The sequence below is a fragment of the Clupea harengus genome, chromosome 6 (genome assembly GCF_900700415.2).
Source record: "Clupea harengus chromosome 6, Ch_v2.0.2, whole genome shotgun sequence".
NCBI lineage: Eukaryota > Metazoa > Chordata > Actinopteri > Clupeiformes > Clupeidae > Clupea > Clupea harengus.
This window is the reverse complement of record NC_045157.1, coordinates 12,523,313-12,546,256: the sequence shown is the minus strand read 5'-3', so window position 1 is coordinate 12,546,256 and position 22,944 is coordinate 12,523,313. Positions and strand designations below refer to the sequence as shown.

Genomic DNA, 22,944 nt, shown 5'->3' with positions numbered 1-22,944 from the left:
TGTGTGTGAAACTATGAGGTATATTAATGATGACCTTCAGTTTATGCAATACATGCACAAATCGGAGGAAATTGTTGGCTACTTAATGATTATGCTGTACAACCTCCATTCTGCACTGTCATTCTGCGTTCCATAATACCTATAGCTTCATTAGCCAATGCCTTAAAGTTGTTGAGAATGGTTGGATAATTTGGCCTAGTTTTGGGAAGTGGTTGTTTACAGAAAAGAGTCAAAAGACTTGGAAGTTCTAATCATCTAGATCCACACTTTTTAGAAACAGAAATAAAATAATATTTACCATTTTGCCGTAAAGGGCTTGAGATTTGTGCAAGATTCAAGACATAATGCCAATAAAATGGTGGATAGTATTTAATGGCCCATAACTTTACATATTGAGCTCAACCTTGATTGGATAAGCTCTGTATATGACTCAGAGGATCCGAAGCGCTGCCTGTGGTTGTTGCTGTTGTTGGTATTATAAGTTCTTCGCAAGCTTGGTAATAAATGTACCAACAGAGTTTTCCCTGAACGACTCTCTAAGCTTTTAACGCTTTTTAACTTGATTGGTAATCAGACGTATGCCCCACACCCTGTCCTAGTGCTGGCTGTCCTGCGTCTCCTCCTGTTGGAAGAAGAACTTAAAATACTCCAATAACAGGAAGAACTTTCATAGCAATCGTGGCGCTTGGTTGTGAACCGCAGACATGGCTTGTGGCGTGTGTTTACTCAGCAGGTTTGATTCAGCCAAAGAGCAGAAGAATAAAGGCATTAGTTTGTTTTAAAGTCCTTATTCAGGCCCTCTGCCGGTCCCCGTTTGACTGTAGGAGGAGGTCTGTTCATTCAAATCAAGCAGATGACTTACAGCACTGCATTACCGTGGAAGAACCCTAGAGCGGGCTTTCTCACTTCGCTCCACCATCAGTGGTATTCCTGCGGAAACCGTTTCACCCAAGTGTGATCGACAGAGGACTGTTTTGTTCATGAGAAGAAGTTCTCCTTTTAACTAGATGGACATTCGGCAGTAGTCAAGAGCCAAGTTTAGTTCCTCATTTTCTGTGGGAGGAGTGAAAACAGGCCTGCTGTATCTGTGAAGCAGCAGCAGTGTGTGGTGACGTACTGTGTGTAGACATATCGAGAGGGGAACAAGCGAGATTGTGAGGAGTGTATTGTCCCATATTACTTAAGATAAGTTGTTTCGGGGGAAGTTCCGTAAGGTTGTATTTTTGTGGGGAAAATCCTTGTACAAAGTGGGTAATTCAGAGACGGGCACCAGTTTAGTAACACAGGGAAGTTTTGCCTTGTATTAAAAAGCTTTAAAAAGGCATTTCAACTAGAGTTCTGTTGGCATCCCTCATATGAAAAGATCCCAACTTTGTCTCCGACATCTTAGCCAAGCGAATGTTTCACTAAAAAACAAATTACCCTCTCTATTCTGAGACCCAGTGTGGACTTTACTCGACACCAAATCATAAAGTAACCTGTTTCAGTGAGCCTGGCCTTCCAGCTCTATCCTTCCGTCTCTGCATGAAACCATGATTGATGTTTAATATTTAGGCTACCCTGATGGCGCTTTATTTGGATGCAGTAGTCAGTGGGATATGGTCCATTTGCTTCAGAAAATGCTGCTGTGCCTGAATTATTTCCATAATACTGCGCCCCAAATAAAGCGCGCTCCCCACAGAGGGCATCCATGCAAATGATGCGCATTGGCACAGAAGACGTACGTTTAGATAAGGCTAACAATACGTGTATGTAAAGAAAGATAGCACAGGGCTTATCTGCATGTTGCAAATGCACAGGGGCCACAGGCTAGACAAAGCACGTTGCCTTGTCGACATGTCATAGTTATAATTGTGTAATATTATGTAATAATTATAAATATACACCGGTTAGATCCGGCCGAACTATTTATTTATTTCTGATTGGACAAGAGGCATTCCATGAGTGAGGATATCCTGGAGCAGCCTCACTCAGACTCATTAGCGCTAGTAGCTAATCGCTTCGCTTTTGATTTATTTTAACCGTTGAATTGTGCAACGTCAATATTCGATTTATTCAAGGTGAGGGAGCAGAAGCGGATTTTAAACCGTTACATTTAACAGTGTTGGAGTTAGGAAAGGGCGCAAACAGAGTAGAGGAAATGTACAAATGATCATGTACCGTGAAGACAGGTGACTGCAGAAACTAATGTGCAAAAACAGCCTTTCTGACTCCACTTGGCTGCAGAGTGACAGCATTGGTTGCTTACTCAGGGTGGAACTATTTCTCAAGACAGAGAATGAATCAACAAAATAAACAAAATAAAACACAATGAGTCGGTAGTAGAGCTGTTGTATGAAAGTGATTTGAGACTTGTGTTCGTCGGGGTTGGTGAAGGATATCCTCACGGCTGTGATTTACCTGCGGCACTCGACCTCTGGACAACCGAAATCATCACCAACCCCATTCTCACTCATGTTATATTGCTTAATAATAATGATGTCTCTCTTTCTCTCCTTTTTGCTCTCTCTCTCACACCTCTTTCTCTCTTTCTTCTTTTAATCTCTCTCATTTCTTTCTCTCTCTCTCCCATCTTCTATCTCTCTCTCAGGGTGGGGAAAGGGAGTTCAAGCTGCCCAACATAGAATCTGTCATGTCCCATCTCAGTGCCCTCTTCAAGCCCAAGTACACGGTCAGTCCTCCTGATGTCAATTATTTCACTCCTATACTGATGCACTCTTGCACTCTCTGGGGCTGTGTGTTACTCTCTCCTCTCCTCTCTCTCTTCTCTCCTCCTCTCCTCTCTTCTCCTCACCTCTCTCCTCTCCTCTCCTCTCCTCGTTCTTCCACTCTCCTCATTCTCCCACTCTCTCTATTTGTTTCTTTTTTGATTCCAACATTTTCTCCCCACCTCATTCTCGTCCTTTTACCATCAGTCGTTTCCTTTTCTTCTCCTTGGCGATACCTGTCAGCCATCCGACTATCAGGCAGATGCAGGTCGTGGCTTTGGGCACTTGGTTTTAGTGCGGTAAAAACGCTCAAGTCTTTGAGTGTTGCCAGGTGTTACCTAAAGCACTGAGGGGGTCACTGTTCACTAGAAGCTTAGGCATGATGAGGAACAACGATGAATGATTGACAAAAATTATGTGCTATTTACAGAAGTAGATAGATAAATAGATAGATAGATGGATACTTTATTTATCCCGAGGGAAATTTAGGACTTCCAGTAGCTTATACAACTCACAAACACACATACACAAATCACCTGTAGAAGGCATTACAGAGAAATAAATGCATGCATTGTAAGTATAGATGGATGGATGTATATTGTGCATTTTTAGTATTGGGCGGTGTTGTACTTTTCTCCCTGTAAGGTGAGTATTACCATCACTGGAGTACAGTAACACTGTCGTGCTCATGCCCTGCCAGGTCCCCCCAGCGATGTCCCCAGTGGCTGAGGTAGAGAAGCCGCTGCCTCAGCAGGGCTGGTACCATGGAGCCATCCCCCGCCTGGAGGTCCAGGAGCTGCTCAAGAAGGACGGAGACTTCCTGGTAATAAGGGCACTAATGGACTAAAAAACGTCATCTCTTCTGTTCCTTTCCAACACACAAAGAGGAACTCTGAAATATCACTGATCCAAAATGGTAGTAAACTACTGTGCTGAGTTCTCCTGTGGCCTGTTTGGCTCCACCACTTCTGCCATGAGGTGATACTGTACATGTGTTAAGTGTCCAATGCTTGAACGACGACTTAAATAAATGTTTGCTTGGTAAATGTTCTAGGAGAAACATATTTAGAGTAAATGATATGTGTTTAATGGTGTGTTTAAGAAGTGATAGTGTACAATGGAGTCAGTTTCGTGTGTGCGCATTGTGCAATGATTGTGTGTTCACTGAGTGTGTGTGTGTGTGTGTGTGTGTGTGTGTGTGTGTGTGTCCGTGCGTGTGTGTTTTTTTTTTTTCCAGGTACGGGAAAGTCAGGGTAAACAAGAGTGTGTGCTGTCAGTACACTGGGAAGGACAGTGCCGGCATTTCCTGATCCAGAGCTGTGATGTAAGAGTGTGTGTTTAGAATTGTGTGAATGTGTATACATTGCCTTAGGGTTAGTGTGGGTGGGTGTGTGTATGTGTGTGTGTGTGCTGGGGGCAGTGGACGCTGAATGTGTTGATTTGAAATAGGTGTGGCAACGGTTTCATTTGTCCCTGCAGATAAATGGGTTGTCAATTCTAACAACAACTCGCTAACCAGTAACTTAATTAAAGTGTGTGCGTGCGTGCGTGCGCACGTTCGCGTGTGTTGTATACATAAGTGTGTCTGATTGTATGATTGTGTGTGTGTGTGTGTGTAGAACATGTACCGGCTGGATGGTGAGAGCTTCCGCAGCATCCCCCTGTTGGTCAACCACCTCCAGAACTCTAATCAGAACGTCACCAGGAAATGCGAAATCAGACTCAAAAGACCCATACTCAAGGTACACACACACACTCAAACAAACAAACAAATATACAGATATGTATTCTTCACACACACACACACACCTCGGTCCCCTACAAATGTATATTCCCTGACACACACTATCTACTTCCCTGAGCTACACTGGATCCTATATCCTAGAGCTCCATGGGATGTCCAGTCCCAGATAAAGGCACACCCAATTCTCTCCATAAATATTGTCTCTATCTCCTGTTTAACAGGTAAACACACGCCTGCCTCCGAGTAAACAAACCTATGGTGTCTGTTGCTTTACGTGACAGTCTTTTGTGGTATTCAGCAGTACAAGCACTGTTCCAGAGGAATGTGGCTAGTTTGCGGTAGATGTGGTCCTCCTCCCATTTTGCCTCACGTTGGAATTTGTCGACTCAGACCCTACTTTATAGAGGTTAAGTTTCATTTTATAGAAATAAATCAGTAGAATTAATTTCCTCTGTTGACGTTCACATCAATTAGTAGAGGCCAAGCCACAATAAATGTAGTTTTACTGAAATGCCTGTTCACACACACACACACACATTAAATTACCCTTTTTATGCTTTAGGCAATCATAAATCATTATTCGGCAGTAAAACTTTTTAGTGTTCTTTGCAGTACATTTTTTACAGGGCCTGAAATGCAATATATTTGTCAAATTCACTGTAATGACCCCTGCTTAAGCTAGTTAAGCAAAGGTCAGTATTGTAATTGCTTTCATATGACAGTGTTCAGACTGTTCCAGAGAGGGAAGCACAGTGTGTAGGTGTGTAGGTGTGTATTCATGTCGGTCACAAATGTCACAAATACATACGCCCACACACATTCACAACCATACACACTCACAAGCACACACACTCACACACACACACACACACACACACACTCTGGCAGACTCAAATAAAGAACTTGTGTGTTAATCACATTTCCAACATAAGGGATTCAAATATTTTCAGGGATGATATACATTATAATAAACACACAGATAATGTAAACATTGCCTGTGTCACAGAGCAAGGCTTCCAGTTACAGCTGAAATGGAGCACAATTTTGCCAGCTGTCTCCAATCGGAGGCTGTTAACTGTCAGTTTCGGAACATGCCCAATGGTATCAACTATCTGAATCAGCAGCCTATATTTGTAACCTAGCTCACTGATATTTGCAGCTAAGGGCTAGTACTTTGTTAGTTTGTCAGAGAGGGCTATGTCCAAGTATAGGTCAAAGACACAACCCATCTGACTGTAAGACCTTCACTACACAAACAACATCAGGGAGGATAGGGATGTTACAGAACACATCATGAAATCTAAAACAAATTAAAACTAAACTAAAATCAAAAACCAGACTAAATACAATTTTAAATAATACAAATTTCAAAACTAATAACTCTGCTGTGCAGTAACCACACACCTTGCATGTTTTTTTTGTTATTGTTTTTATATAATAATGTAGGGTGCAATTGTGCGTGATACGTTTGTAGGCTTTTCCTTTCTAAGTTCAGGTATTTGTTGAGTGTTATCATGTGTTTGCTTTTGTGTGACATCCACCCCTTGAGGGAAGAAACCAAGTGTAAACCCTATGTTGAGTTTTAAAGCAGCATAACGGCGGAATTGCTAATCGCTAACGAGATGCTAGCGGCTAAAACTAGCGAAACCTCTTGAAATGTGCTTACTTTGACACTATGACAAACTAGTAAGTCAACAACTGTCCTAACACAGTCAAACATCAATCAAGTGCAACACAAGACAAAGTAAGACGGCAAATATGCTACTTACTAGTTCGGCAGACAGTAGAAACCGGGCGGCTTCAGGCAAACCTACAGAACGCAGTAATATGACCTGGTATGGCAATGGCACAGAGACGATTCTTCATATTAAAAGTCATTGTAGCACCCCAATTTGTTTTAAGCTGTTATTTTAAGGTAAAACTGCTTATCCTAACCCTAACCCTAACCCTGAAGTACATTTACTACATAATGCCACTTTAAGTCCTGCCAGTGCCCACTGAATTGCAGATTTCTTTTATGAGACTGGTCACACATATTTTAAATTGGAGCGCATTATATCTCATTCACTTTCTCTCTTGTTCTATCTGTTTCTCTGTCTGTCTTTCCTTGAAGGACAAATGGGTTCTGGAGCATGATGATGTCATCTTGGGCCAGAGCATTGGGCGGGTGAGCGCTCTGTTTTGATGTAAAGCGTGTGTGTGTGTCTATTTTGTAGTGTCATTAGTCTTTTGAAGTCTGTGTCAGTTCACAGAATTCACCTTAGGCAGAGGTCTGATGAGAATGTGTTAATGTGTGTGTGGTGTGTGTGTGTGCACGTGCATTTCCATTTACAGGGGAACTTTGGTGAGGTGTTTAGCGGTCGGTTGCGCTCTGATAACACCCCGACGGCTGTTAAGTCTTGCAGAGAAAACCTGCCAACTGAGCAGAAGAATAAGTTTCTTATGGAGGCCAGGTGAATACACACTCCTTTACCCACACACACATAAAGCAACACACACACACCACATTCATTATCTTAACACAAACAGCTCTTCAGTTGATCTTTGAGTGCTTTTTCTATGTACTGTTTTCCAAGGGCGTCAGTTTGGTTTGAAAAGCGACAGACATCTACGAGCCTAGCACTTCAATTAACCAACTACTGCATGTGTTCCACAACCATAGCTGTAACTAGCTTGCCAGTGACCAACCATACACAGCTAAACTTATTGATGATACACGTACCTTTATATGGTCCACTGACCATTATCCACGTATCACACAAGTTAAGGCCACTGTTATTTCGGTCATGAAGCATGATGTATGCTTCGGTGGTGCCACGGCCAAACGACAGGCTAACAAAAATAAAGTCTGGAGTCAGCAGTGTTAGCTAGTGTAATCACTTTAAAAGATGTGTTCGACAAAAGTTTCACACACTGGCGATGGCTTAGGCCGAAACGCGTCAGTGGATAAACTAGTCAAAATAAATAAGCAATGAGACAAGCTTGAGAGTGCGGTTTTTTCTACTTTAAGTTAACAGTCTTTTTCACTCGCACCCAAATTCGCCTTTATTTTGGAACGCACCTATCCTTACAAACAACAAAAGTGTTAACCACAGTTTCTGGTGTTTTTAATGAAATATTTTAATCGATAGTTCCCTCTAAAATGCACACATACTCATTGCCGTGGAGAGAAACACAGCACTTATGTTCTTCGACCTGTAAAAAAATACAATAAAAACTCCAGTTTCGCAATGTTCTCCTGTCGCAAAATGTACAGAAGTCTGGAGCTGGATGAGCTTTCCATTGGCCAGATTTTAGCCGTTCTTATAGTCAATGACATGGATTGAGCGTTCTCAAATCTGGCTTCCCTTTACAAAATATATCTCCTGTGAGTACTGCACAGGCAGAACGTTTCTTCAGTCGCCTAAAGACGATTTAAAACGTTTTGCATGCCACCATGCGAGGAGCGCCTATCAAACTTGCTACTTTTGATCGAAAGACAGAGCTGCAAACATCTATTTGGTTGAGGGGGGTCATAAGGTTTGTAGGAATGAAATTACATAATTATAGGCCTGTAGCACGGTCACTTTTAATTTCAAATCAAATACAGGCTGTTTGCCTTTTTAAGAATCCATCAATCAGCATAATAATAATGCAGTTTGTTAATACAATGTCTTTCTACAATTCGTATTTTTCAAATTAATTCTGTTTTGTGTCTACCTTTTATTGTATGCCCGCTGTTCAATTTGCGCTTGGAATGATGATTATGGTTAAAGACTATATACCGTATGCGGTATCATTATGATTATGTTATGGTTGCAAAAAATTCAGAAAACACACATGCACTAACATATAACAATAAGCTAATAAAACTGTTGATTTCATATAATTCCTTGAATTATTGGATCATTGATTTCACTTTCAGTGTTGGGAACAAAATTGGTGATCGCAAAAAGTGGTCCCATGTCTCAGCATCCCCAGCAAAACTGGCTCCAACGCTGGTTTCCCTCTGCAATCAGGCACTGATAACAGTCATCAAAGCTTTTCTCATTCAGATGGATTGAAAGAGGATAATATTTAAGTACTGAGGTGGAGAACATGTGTTTGAGTACTACAGGGTAGAGCACTAAACAGAGCTGCATAACTGCAACACTGTGTTTCATTATGCGTGTGGACCACAGAGAAAATCTATTGGGTTATTTCTTGGCCTTGAGAGCATCAATTATTTTGGTAGTACTGTAACTACTACTCCTCCTCGAGACCTAGTCTCCTGTAAATCCATAATGCAGTATAAGACCATTGCTCATGTATAACTTGTTTTCATGGCTCATGTGTTGTGAAATTATCGGTAGGATTCTGAAACAGTATGACCACCCCAACATTGTGAAGCTGATCGGTGTGTGTACCCAGAAACAGCCCATATACATCATCATGGAACTGGTGCAGGGTGAGTACACCCCTCACACGCTCACACGCTCACACGCTCTCACACGCTCACACACTCACACGCTCACACACTATGTAGAGAAATCCTTGTCCTTAATATACATAATATACTGTACACATGCATTACATACAAGCAATCACAATAACAATGTACGCATGACTGTACGTGTGCATGCATATATGTATGTGTATGTTTATGTGTCTGAGGCTGTGGCTTTGTTTGTGTATCCGTGCTGTAATATTTGTGTGTGTGTGTGTGTGTGTGTGTGTGTGTGTGTGTGTGTGTGTGTGTGTGTAATCCCACAGGAGGAGACTTCCTGTCTTTCCTGCGCTCTGAGGGCCACCACCTGAGGGACACCATGCTCATCAAGATGGCCGAGAACGTGGCTGCAGGCATGGAGTACCTGGCCAGCAAGAAGTGCATCCACCGGTAGGAGAGAATGAGAGAGCGATTAAGAGAGACTATGAGCAGAAGTATAGAAACAGAGATAGAGAGATAGAGAGAAACGCATATAGACAGGACAAAGGGATGTACTGATGGATCGATGATAACACTGAGCAAAGCTATTTTGAACGAGATAAGAAGAATGTCTTGTTCTGTAGCTCAACAACATGTTTTGAAAATCAGTGACTTATCTCTCTCTCTCTCCCTCTCCCTCCCCCTCTCTCTCCCTCTCTCTCTCACTCCCTCTCTCTCTCACTATCTCTCTGTCACTCTCCCTCTCTCTCTCTTTCTCCCTCTCCCCCCTCTCTCTCTCCCTCTCTCTCTCTTTCTCTCTCCCTCCCTCCCTCCCTCCCTCCCTTCCTCTCTCTCTATGTCCACCTGCAGTGACCTTGCGGCGCGTAACTGCCTGGTGGGGGAGAAGAGCGTGGTGAAGATCAGTGACTTCGGCATGTCTCGTGAGGAAGAGGATGGGGTGTACTCTGCCGCCGGAGGCATGAAGCAGATCCCGGTGAAGTGGACCGCGCCTGAAGCCCTTAACTATGGTGCGTCTCTCGGGAGCGTTCCTTCACACCTCACTGACGTTTCCCATCAGATGCCATACGTGAGGGATTCGCTACTGACACGGGGTCCTGAACTAGCAACTAGAATTAGTGGGGAACAGTGTTAATGTCATTTTTCTTCCAAAACAATAACAGTATACTTTCTCTTGTGTGAGATTACTAGCCTAAGTCTAAATAAATCTTCATGTTCACTGTCTGGTAAATCCCTCCAATAAGCTTTTATTGTATGACCATTATTTGAGCGAAACATGCATTAACACCGTTGTAATCATTTCAACATAATTCAAAGATTTCGGGCCCTAATTTGAAATTTGCCATAAGCGAAGTTTCCCACCGTGGGTTTTTGGCTCACATTAAAGTAGGCTGCTCAGAAATACATACAATACAATACAAGCGGTAGGCTTACTGCACCTGCACCGAGTCAGGACACAACTCTGCTGCTCAGAGAGAGTGAGAAGAGAGAGAGAAGAGAGAGAGAGAGGGCGGAGAGAGTGAGAGTGAGGAGAGAGAGAGAGGGTGAGGAGAGAGAGAGAGAAGAGAGAGAGAGAAGAGAGAAGAGAGAAGAGAGAGAGAGAGAGAGAGAGAGAGAGAGAGAGGGGAGAGAGTGAGAGGAGACAGAGAGAATAAATACAGGTTGACACTCTATCACATGCTCTGCTGTGTCTGCATTTGAATCTGTTTGACTTTGCCCCTTTTTGGGTCTCTATTCATTCCTGCCTTCATGAGAGCATCTTCAGAAATGTTCTGTCTACCGTTAGTGTGTGTGCGTTAGTGTGTTAGTGTGTGCATTAGTCAGCATGTGTTAGTGTGTGTGTTAGCTGGCATGTGTTAGTGTGTGTGTGTATTAATCGACGTCGACACTTGGTGTGTGTGTGTTAGTAAATGATTTCATGTTGAGCAGAACCTCCTACACAAGAACCTCTGTCTCCTCTGGTGCAAACCGCTCCGTTCACAACCAAAAATTAGTTTGCAATTACTGAGCTCCGTGTGAACGTTTTATAAAGTAAAATCATTTTCAGATATAGATATCCTTGCCTATTCCCACTGCATAGTTGATCATGAGCAAAGCCAGTGCGGGGCCTGTTACCCAATGGATTAGGGCCCTCTGTGAGTCTTACTCATCACACTGCTTTGTTATCAGAGAGCAGCTTTATTGATTTATCTTTTTTTTTTTACCACTAGACGCTGTGTTATGTTTGTCTTTTCGTTCCATGTCAGTCACCTGTCGTGTTATCATCACCATCAAAATTTGCCTGGCAGCAAAACTATCAGTTGCCATGCCAGAGAGGAGCCGCTGGAAATTGGAACTGGGATTTAATTTATTTCTGTCAGAGTGAGTCAGAGCTCTGACTGACAAGGCCTCGGATGTGATGCTGGCACACACACACACACACACACACACACACACACACATACACACGCGTATACACGCGCACACACACACACAAGCGTGCGCACACACACACACACACACACACACACACACGCAAGCATGCAGGCAGGCACACAGACGTGCACACACTGGGCATGTGAGGTTAGTGTTTCTCATCTCACTGCTCCCCTCTGCTGGTTGTTTCAGGGCGTTACACCTCCGAGAGCGACATGTGGAGTTTCGGAGTGTTGCTATGGGAGACCTTCAGCCGAGGCATCTCCCCCTACACCAATATGTCCAATCAGCAAACACGCGATGAGGTGGAGAAAGGTAGGCCTTATATATGTCTTGCAGGACTTTCTGGTTCCTCACTGTTTATTCAGACAGAAAAGCCCTGCCAGCATTTGCGGTTTTGTGGACCGGTTTCTTGAAGCTTTTTTCTCAGAAAGGTTGGGCACAGACAATCTGTGTCAGAGCTTCTCTCTGAAGGCATGCTAGAGCAATAGATCTCAGGGAAGCTCATCGTATTTTTCCATACATATATCATATGTCTCTGACATAAGATTACAATCTGTGTTATGAAAGCTGCTTAGAATGCGGTGTGCTTTTCTAACACACACACACACCCTAACTGGAGGCAATGTGAGTAATTCCTTTTATTGCTTTCCCTGTTTGCAAAGTCTCTTCACTAAAGCGTGGTGGACAATAACGGAGTAAAAGACCTAAAACATCTTTCTGAAATTTTTTTTTTTTTAAACATGTAATATAGGAAGTGTATTTTCCCCACTATAAACCTCACTGTATATGAACCACATTACAATATGTTATGTAATTTTATAACAAACGTATGTATTGACGTATGTATGTATAGTTGTGGTGTGAGCGCTACTAGTCATTTAACAGTTGTACGAGATGGGCATTTCAAGCTAAATTGCTACACCCTCTCCTCACATGTATGCACACACACACATAGGCTACCTCATTCCCACTCACAGTGAAAACCATTCATTTATTAAGCATGTATTTAGTGTTATGGTGTTGTGTGGGAATAGATGATAAATGTTTGTTAGATCCCCTGCCAACCATTGAACCACTTTTTAATAACCTTAAATGGAAGAGTTCCATTTGCATGAAATGATAGCTAGTGATTGAGATGTTATAGTCTCCTCAATTTAACTTATAAAATTATAATAGGAAAAGGTGGAAACCCTCAGGGTGCCTATGCAACTTCATATTAACAAGTTCATATAAACAAGTTCATATTCACAAGTTCATATTCACACATAATAACATGAGTTCATCACACGTTAACAGCTGCCAACTGTTAAGATAGTTCCCTAAGCTAGTTAGGATTGGTAAAAAGTTATGATGGGTAGAAACCGTATAGGTGCCTGTGCAGCTTCATATTAACATTAGTTCATATTACACACGCTAGCAACTAGGAACTGTTAAAATGGTTCCCTAAATTAGAGATAGCTAGGACAGTTCATAGCCAGATTAACTGGCATGAGACCTCACACCTCTTGCGGAGGTCCGTGCTCCATAGCATCCTGTTAAATACAGTCTGGTAGGAATACACCTCCCCCTTACTTACCTTATGTTGTTTATCATATGTAAAAGTGGGGAGACTCGTTCACGCTTTACCTGGAAGAGTTACTGTGCACGATACTAATGACCAGGTTTGAAAAAAGCAAAATCAATGTATAAACCGTTGTTAATAGTGGGGAAATTACGGTCATAATATTAAATGTATCTATTTGCTGAAGTGTCAGAAGCAATCCCAGGCTATACACATGCTCACGAAAGTGACGACAGTTCCACCAATTGATAAAGTATAATGTGAAAAAGCTATGTAATCATAACCCAGGTGTACTCACTTTATTGACAAGGGTCTGAAGGAGTCTTTAGGTGTACACACTTAAGTCAATAATACCGTTTACAACTCATTACATTCATGGAAACATTCCAGCCATCACTGGCCACTTTGATGTGTAGAGGACTTCAGAAGCAGAGGGAGGGTGGGGGCAGGGTTGCCCTGAGGATGAGATGGGAAGAACAAACACACAGCTTTACGGAAGAAGCGGGTTATGTAAGCGGTGTTGCTGTCTCATCCTATATCTCATTTGAAAAATATATCAGTGTACCTTCTATGCCGATATGACACCCAGCCCAAATATAGATAGGCTATATTTTGATAAAAAGTAAACAAAATTGTTTTATCTTTTGACATGCATTTAATCTATGTAGATATACCTCCCCAACCTACCAATGCCAATCTCCCTTAAAAATACTTTTTCTGGTTTCTGAGGGCCTGTAGTAGTGATCAGGGATCTTCAGATGTTAGATACCCTTTTCCCATATACAAGTTAATTAACAGTTTGTAGCCTACTTAGTTGTATCGTGGCTATATGTCAGGGAATTATTTCACCCTTTGTATAAGGACTGTATTTAAACCTCAGTTAGTAAGACACACACAACCAAGAATAAAATCAAGTAACAGACATTTACTCTGGCCCAGAGGAGAGTAGTGGTTTCGGAACGCTGTCCCCACATACACTGCCCCTTGAGTAACTTGCCTGACCATTTATTAAGAAAATCTCACAGAACAAAGACAATGACACACCCATGGCTCTGTCTTCCCATGCCTGGTTCCAAAACACAAGAATGTTTACCTAAGACCCCCAAAAACCCTGACTATGGGTCTTAGACCAATAAATCAGTCTTAACCTAAACATTTCATGACAGTCTGAATTCCAAGCTTCTCTTCCCACAGTTTCAAACTTCCTTTCACAGAACAATGGAAAGAGCTTAGTCCTCCATTTAACTAACTAACTAATATCAAACTAAAACACATCATGATAATAATTAAAAAGAAACATTTCTTTCACATTTCCCTCCTGTTTATCATGAAAACAATACTAGTCTAAACATCATTAAACTAAAGCATCATCATCTTGATGGTTCCAGACAACAGTTCACTCCACACAGAAGTACATACAAGACTAGACATGAGAACTTAGAAACATGTAGAAATACACATCATAAAAATACAAAAAGTATACAAATTGCTACAATAGAGAACAGACCTTTCAACATCATTTACCACCATGTACCAGACGTAAACCAAACAACCAGATTTCACCACGGAACATTAACCACTTTGTCTTGTAATAAAGCATCACATAACAACCTTCATTTGCTGTAAGGCTTCAGTCACAGAGACACTATGAATATAATCCAATATCCAAATACACAGATATCAGTCACAAAACTCCCCCACTAGCAGCAGTGAGTAAATACACTAACTAAGTTGGCATTAACAAAATCCTAAACTATAGTTAAGGGTTTCCATTCTTAACATGACTTTTCTTACTCATAGGGCCTGAAACAGAAACAAAATAACCTTGGAGCTGGTGGTCCAAATCTTTTAATCACCAGTCACGTCAATCCCCCCACACGCTGTCATGCTTCTCAACAGCAAATCTCTTCTTACGAGATACTCTGCCTGCGAGATAGCACTGACAACACAAAAATGGTCCATGACCTGGGCGGGGGCGCTTACGCCACCCCAGTGTGGAAGAAGATGACTGTACAATATACTACCACACAACCACAATACCTCTCTCACCTTAGGGGTACCCTTGTCAGAGTGGCAATGCTCTGCATTCCAACCTCAACATAAGGACCTGTTCCTATGGACAGGGTACGACGTTGGCTGAGGAAGCAGTGTTTGATGACAGTATAGCAGTATCGATGACAATTTCATTACACTGTTTCCGTCTCAGAGAGCCTACTCTCGTTGTTCCTCTAATAGAAAAACACATTAGGAATATGGAATGGACTGCCACTTAAGGTGACAGCTAGGTTGTGGCATGTTTTTTAGTTCTGCTAGTGGGTGGGTATTGTTACACAGATCCTGCACCTGGGTATCGTCTGTATCATAAAATGGCTTACTGTAGCCCCAGTTGTCTGGGGCACACTTCTCTCCAACACAGATCATTGCTTCGAATGAGAGTAGCCTTGATTTAAGTCTAGGGTGAAAGTAGGATGTTGGCATTAAGGTACATACATAGCAATTAGTCTTATCAAGTCTGTTCGCTTGCAAAGATGCATATCTATACCATGAATTAATAAAATACAGATGAGTAACGTTCCCCATGGTCTAATTTTCCCCATATGAAATCCACCTCTTATGGATTCTCTCAATTACACTTGTAGAGGACCATAGACCCAACATTACCCCTGAATTAATCATTAATAGTTACAGTTTAAACATTGTTTTACCCAAGTTATATAATGTATACAGAAAAACAATAAACACAAATAAACAAGAAAAACAATAAACACAGATACACCTCTACTATGTTGACCAGAATCTCTAACCCTCAGGGCGCTCCCTGGAGGTTAGGTGACGTTAAGACGGAAAAGAGCTATATTTCTCAACCCCCTCAAGTAGGCACGAAACCCTACTCAACGCTAGTGGTGCATCCTAAAAAAAAATGAACGAAGTTTACAGTGTGACAGATGAATCCAGGTGGAGCGTTCTGCAATTTTAACGGCAGTGGGGGTAGACAGTAGCACTTGATATGTTTCCTCCCCCCTGTCGTCAGACCAGCTCTTTCATTTGATGATTTTGATGAACACCCAGTCACCTTCACCTTCACCTGGCCTTGTATCTGTGGAGACACAAAAAAAACTCGAACAGTATTTGGTTCTTTACATTTCCTAGTTTGTAGTATAATTTGTGACACACCAAAAGTTGGTCTTATTGTTTTGCACAGTGCTTTTGCTACTGTGAAATTTAATTGAGTTATGTATTCGGCATATCTCACATTTCATACAAAAAAATTTTTTAATAGGTTTTTAATCCATATGTTGTATAGTGCTCATGTACTATGCTAACCATTCCCCCAGTTGATACATAAGTATCACCATGACTCTTAATCACTGCCCATTTATATAAAATCACACTAATATGTGCAAGTTGACAATTCTTCCCTCTCACCTCCTCTCCTTTTAAAATACAGCGTGTGTGTGTGTGTGAGAATGCACAGAGGCCAGAGTTCTCTGTTCCCCCTGCTAACAGCCCCCACCCGTGTGCTTCTCTGTCCGTCTGAACAGCCAACCACACAGGTTTGTTTAAAAAGTCGAAGTTGCCGTAAGCGATTTTACGTCTTAAAAAACAATCTACAATAATTCCGGGCTATGTTAGTCACTCAGTACTTTGGCACATACAATAGCTCACAACACATCACAATCTCGTATTTCCATTTTTCTCTTGTTATGCCCTCTGACGGCGCACTACTAAGGTAACGAGAGAAAGTTTTAATCTGATCTTTTTCGTTTTATGTGCGTCGCGCTCTCAGCAATTTTAAATGCTCTCTCTTCACAGATGTTACACAAAATACCTTCAAGTAAACTATGCCAACAACTGGTCACTTGCTTATTTTAGTTTTAAATATCTATTTAAAACGTTAGGTTCCGATCAATAATCTTGCTCCAATGACTGAATGCCCACATCAACGCAACTAAGTTCGTCATTTCATCTATCAGGTTCACACCCTGAATAAAAATATACGGACATTTGCGATTTACCCCACAGGACTTGACCTATCATCAAACCGTCAAATCTTCGTTTAGTCTCGCTTCGGAGCACCAAACAATCTCTTAATGAAACAAATGAACTCGTTTTTGCAAATACAATTCTTGCAACACTGGAATTATTTCCATTCATTACTATAATATCTATATATTTATAGCACTCTGAGATTCTTCTGAATCCCACTCCTTTATTCTTCATTATAGATGCTACACTGCATTTCGTTGTCTCAGTACTTGTACTCTGTGCAATGACTATACAGTTGAATCTAATCTAATCTTAACTCCGGGCCTCTACCCCTGCGGCTATTCATGCAATTCGATTATTTGGATAGAGATTTTTTAGTTGATCAGACCAAAATTCCTCATCCTCAAATCGATCTGCACTTGTATTATTTTATTTAAGCAGTATCGCCATCATTATCATATAATGATACAATGATAATTAGATGATACACAATGATGATCACAATTCCAATGTGTCCCTTCCCCACCTGTGCTGTTAAATCAGCCACAGTCACTGGTGGCTATTTCAATGAGACACATGGATTGCGCGCGTGCGCAGTGTCTGTCTATGCCAGTATCCCAATTTCTCATTCACAAATGCTCAACTCTATTTATGTCTTTACATAATTTCTAGTAACTCCCCCTTCACGCACTTAAGACTAAAAAGTGCGTGCAAATGAACAAAGCAGATAAAATGTATAGAGTTTGTACGTGGCCACCGTAAAAAGCTCTATAGTTTATCAAGCCTGCAGTTTTCCCCTCTTTCTCCACAAGAATAACACTTATCCTCACTTTCTTTTAATCTTCTTCTTAACTTTCCATTGACTTTCTTATCCTCTCTCTCTCTCTCTCTTAAAACCATCTTGCCTTTTTACTTTCCTCAAACCATCTCATATTCATTAATTATGGTGAGTTTTTTTGAATTAAGCAAAATACTTCTCTTGAGTCTATGAAAAATATCCGGAGGCCGAGCTTCTAGATTGATAAATCAATCCGGACCTCCCCGGGAGTTTGTGCTCTCAGATAGTTTCCAAAGTTTTAATTTTGCTTAATTTCTTACTCCAGGCACTCTCTCATTCACTCAGGTGTACACCTATTCACACTCCCCAATCCCAGATTAGGGTAGAAATATTTCTGTGAGGTCCCAGACCTCAAGAGATCCCAGATCTCTGTATAGCTATTTGTCTGAATATTAAGTAACCCCCGGCTACTCACTTATTATTCTTGTTGTGCGTCTCATCTGGATTTGGATCTCGAGAAGGCAGATGTTCCCGGGGGCAGAAGTCCTTCAGCCGGCCCAACGACGAATTCAACGCGAAGGGACTTTACCTATCCAACTATTGGGCAGGGCGATGCATCGACGTACGGCTTCCGTGGTTCTGCTCCCGGTCGATCTTGTCCTTTCTTGAGATTCCGATCGATGGACCAAACTGTCAGGGAATTATTTCACCCTTTGTATAAGGACTGTATTTAAACCTCAGTTAGTAAGACACACACAACCAAGAATAAAATCAAGTAACAGACATTTACTCTGGCCCAGAGGAGAGTAGTGGTTTCGGAACGCTGTCCCCACATACACTGCCCCTTGAGTAACTTGCCTGACCATTTATTAAGAAAATCTCACAGAACAAAGACAATGACACACCCATGGCTCTGTCTTCCCATGCCTGGTTCCAAAACACAAGAATGTTTACCTAAGACCCCCAAAAACCCTGACTATGGGTCTTAGACCAATAAATCAGTCTTAACCTAAACATTTCATGACAGTCTGAATTCCAAGCTTCTCTTCCCACAGTTTCAAACTTCCTTTCACAGAACAATGGAAAGAGCTTAGTCCTCCATTTAACTAACTAACTAATATCAAACTAAAACACATCATGATAATAATTAAAAAGAAACATTTCTTTCACACTATACCTGAATATCCATCTAATCTATATAAATTTAATATCAGATTGGATACGTTGTTGATGCTATAATTATGCAGATTATGTCTCTATAATCTTTTATCTTGCCTGGCAATCGAACTGAAACATGAACAAAAATCATTTTATCAATACATCTTTTGGACACAGGCATATTTATTTCCATTTTGAAAATAGTAAATCATATTAATGTGATTTAAATAGCACTTTTGATAAGTTACGCAAACCTGCCTTGTTTGATTGTTGTGACCCAGTCTGACCTTTCACAACCACACACAGCTACTGCCAGTAGTATCAGTCTCGTAAATCCTGTATGATGGGCTATGCATGTGTCTTTGTATATTGTCCTTTAATGTGCCATTTGTTGGCAATTCAAATCCATTAATATAGCTCATGGCATCATGTTTGATGACTCTGTGTGCTTGGGAGTTTTAGGGCGCAGGAGGATTTAGTGCCCAGGGTTCATACTCCTTCCATGGTCATTCTCTCACTTGCAGTGCAGTGGTCATATTACGCACCACTACGCGTTATGTCTTTGTTTTCTTCACTGTCTGTGTGGTGTTGAGCGTAGTTGCACAGCTTATGTAGCCATTTGGTAACATGTTTTGTTGAGTTAAATGATCGGTCAATTTAGTAACTGAGTGGTTAATGTTATGTTGGCAAACTGTAGAGATTAGATTAGATTAGATTAGATTAGATGTGCCTGCCAGACGCTGAACTACCAATATGCAGGTTGCATTTCAAAGAAGGAAATCAGACACACCGAAAGAGGCGTTCACCCTCGACGGCGCCTAGGCATGTGTGCATGTTACGAGATAACTGAATGAATGTGCCCTCGTAATATAAATAGTTTCATGTAATGTGAGCCTGCAGTGTGCGTATGAACCACACCGCCCTGAAGGTTGTTTCCCAAGGCTGTCATTGTGCACCATTGAATAATAGAGATCATTGTTACATCCTCTCTCTCGTTTAGTTACCATGGAGGGATTATCATTATTAACACACTATCTCTCGTAGTTACCATGGAGGGATTATTATTATTGACACACTACCTCTCTTAGTTACTAACAGTAGTTACCATGGCCGGTGCACAACAATGTTTTCAGGAAACACACACCAGGTCATGAGGTTTCTTCATAATCTTCAGAGTCACAGATTGCGTCTGTTATCTTTGCATACTGTTAACACTAGCGACCACCTGTGGTCCTGTGCTCGCTACCCTTCAGGCACCTTTCTGAAAGCTAATATCTAAGATCGAGGACATCCACATGTAATGTTGAGAGAGTGATGTGGAGTACATTTACATTACATTTAGTCATTTAGCAGTCGCTTTTATCCAAAGCGACGTACAAAGGAGAGAACAATCAAGCTACGAGCAGTAGAGACCTAGTGTAACAATAAATACTACTTTACATAAGAAACAAAAAAAGTGCAGGAATGTAACTACTGTAAGTGCGAGTTAAGTACTAAGTACTAGTACTGGTGTCTAACCCATGACCTGACAACCTACCCACCAGAACTAGCGTCTAAAGCTTTTTTTTATGTTCTTGTGAGTGAAGGTGATAAGGTGTTTTTGCTGTGTGTGTGTGTCATCTTTGTCTGTTTTTGCATGCAGGCTTCAGGCTGCCAGCGCCCAGTAATTGCCCCCCTGAAATATTCACTCTGATGTCACAGTGTTGGCAATACGACCCCAGAAGACGGCCCTCTTTTACTAAAATAAGGATGGAATTAAGTAACTTGTGCCATTAACCTCCATGGGTGTGTTCCAGCACACACACACACACACACTCACACACACACACACACACACACACACACATACATTCATGTATGTACACGTGTTGGCCTACAAATACAGTACATGTGTACACATACCAATGCACTTACACAGATGCGCACAAATGCAGTCTATTGACTCGGGGAAACAAACACATAGTCGCAGACATGCCTATTTGAGCATTACCTCCTATCTTCTTCGAGGAGATTAGAAGAATGAACGGATGGGTCATGGGACGAAGAAGGAGACGCCACCGATCTATAATAATGACCTCCCACAGATGCAAAAAGGATGACAACAAACATCACTCCATGCGACAGACAGATGGGTTAAAAAGACATCAACTGACTTCCCTTTTTGCTCCATAATTGCCTTCTTTTTATTTCTTTTTTTATTTCTTTTTAACTGCCAGGGGTGTTTTCACAACCTGGGACTCGTCCCTTGACTCACTCACGTAGTGCAAGCCCCAACCTCTCGTTTTCACCTGGACTTGGCATGCTGCGCTGCCCCCGGGCTCCTGTGCCTGGTCCCCCACGACCTCTGCCATGCGCCGTGCCTTGATGAGTGTGCTAGAGTGTCTGTTCTCTCACTACTGTGTGTGTGTGTGTTTGCGTTGCCATGATGAGCCAGCGCCCAGTCACACTCACTGGGTTTCACTTAGACAGGTGCCATGCAGGTGTGCAGACTCCAGACTCCTCATACCTCTGCTGGATACGGCTACAGGAGCGGAGGTCATCTGGGGTCACCTGCGAAAAGGATCGCAGTCTGAGCCCTGACATTTATTAAGCTATCTTTTCACTCCTGTTTTAAGGCATGGATATGTTTGAAAACAGAAAGTGGGGATTTTGTTTCTTTTTTTAGCACTTGGGTTCATCAATTGCTTTCCAAACACAGTCCGTCAGTGTTCAGTGTCCTAACAGTAACTTCAGTAAGATTTAAACTGATACCAGTGCACAACCTGTATTAATATGCACATATTTGCCGTAATGTAGATTTTGTTTGGGTTTTGGAAGTGCCATAGCCTGGTGGATATTGTTATTAGATTTAATGATTAAATTATAAAAGATGAATTCCTTTTCATGCAAAATTGTATAGGAGGTTCTATATTGTATTTGTGTTTGATGTGTGATGTGCTTGATATGTGAGATTTTGAAACAGTTATTTTTATTTGGATAAGATTTTGATCAGGGCACATACCTTTTTTTACTTATCTGAGCTGGGTTGGAGCATTCCTTTGTGGTTTGTCATGTTTAGTGTGTGAATGGTTAGCATTACATGTGTGTTTTCTGTGAACAGGAATGTCGGTTTTTTTGTTTTGTTACTTCTTGTGGAACATCGTTATCACACCTGATCATCAGTTTCCCAGCAGCTTTTGTTTCTCTTTAATTGCTTCTCATGAAACAGACATCTCAGTGTAGTTCAGGAAAAGATCATCCAAACAATAGCACATGTACAACTGTTTTGTTTTTTTATATTATATATTTTTTTATATTGTAATATTAACTGAAGTAAAGAAAATTAGTCTTGCTGTTTGTGTGGTGGTCCTTATCTCCCTCCATCAGAGGAAACAAGTAGAACTTGAATCTCCTTGAGTCAGCTGCAGGCGGAATGCTGCGGGTTGAAGTCACCTGGTGAAATTCCAGCCCATATATTTTAGAACTTTAGATAGCTGGTGAACTTAGGTGACTTACAAGAGATGCCATTGTTACTGTTACACATATATGGCTGATCTCCAAAATACTACAAATAAAAAATGATATAATGATAAATCCTCTATAATGAAGTAATTTCATGACACACTGACATGATTTCCAAACACCTGTCTTTAAAAACTAACCGTTTAAATGAACTGGTTTGATACACTGGGCTTGAAGAACCAACCATACATTGCATGTTTAGTACGGAAGACTTCCTAACACTAACACTTCAACTTCCAAAACATTTTGCATGTTACTTCTCCAAAGCATGACAGCTTTGGTTAAGAACTCTGACATTCAGTGGGATCTGAAAATATGAAGGTAATTATGACGTTTGTAATTTATTTTAAGTGACAGTGACCAAACTGACAATCTTGTACACAAGTCACAGCAACTTGAACAATTAAAGGTCCCAAACGCATGCACGCACAGTCACCCAGTCAGTACTAAAAAGTTCAGGTCAGTGTTTCAGATCCTTTCACTTATTCATGCACTGTGTGAAGTAGACCAGACAATAAGACCATGGAAGAAGCATGTTCACAGTCAGACCACCTGAGGGAGTACCCTCCTACTTCTACAGAACAAACTACAGGATGAGGGATGGGACATTTGGCACGGAGCTGTGGCCAGTTCAATGATCAGGCTAACAATTATTAAAAAAAAAAAATAATTTGGCAAAAGCTAGTT

General features: G+C 41.3%; 1 protein-coding gene across 1 annotated transcript in view; it reads left to right on the top strand.

The window, feature by feature from the left end:
- Positions 1–22,086, top strand: part of fes (FES proto-oncogene, tyrosine kinase) — a 33,075-nt gene extending 10,989 nt beyond the window's left edge. Inside the window, exons 9-19 of the mRNA XM_031569034.2 lie at positions 2,591–2,671; positions 3,409–3,531; positions 3,946–4,032; positions 4,328–4,450; positions 6,566–6,619; positions 6,787–6,905; positions 8,784–8,878; positions 9,184–9,307; positions 9,707–9,864; positions 11,462–11,584; positions 20,399–22,086. Coding sequence (XP_031424894.1) covers positions 2,591–2,671; positions 3,409–3,531; positions 3,946–4,032; positions 4,328–4,450; positions 6,566–6,619; positions 6,787–6,905; positions 8,784–8,878; positions 9,184–9,307; positions 9,707–9,864; positions 11,462–11,584; positions 20,399–20,532 — 1,221 coding nt within the window. The 3' untranslated portion in view covers positions 20,533–22,086. The remainder of the gene's footprint in view (positions 1–2,590; positions 2,672–3,408; positions 3,532–3,945; positions 4,033–4,327; positions 4,451–6,565; positions 6,620–6,786; positions 6,906–8,783; positions 8,879–9,183; positions 9,308–9,706; positions 9,865–11,461; positions 11,585–20,398) is intronic.
- The last annotated feature ends 858 nt before the right edge of the window (positions 22,087–22,944 follow it).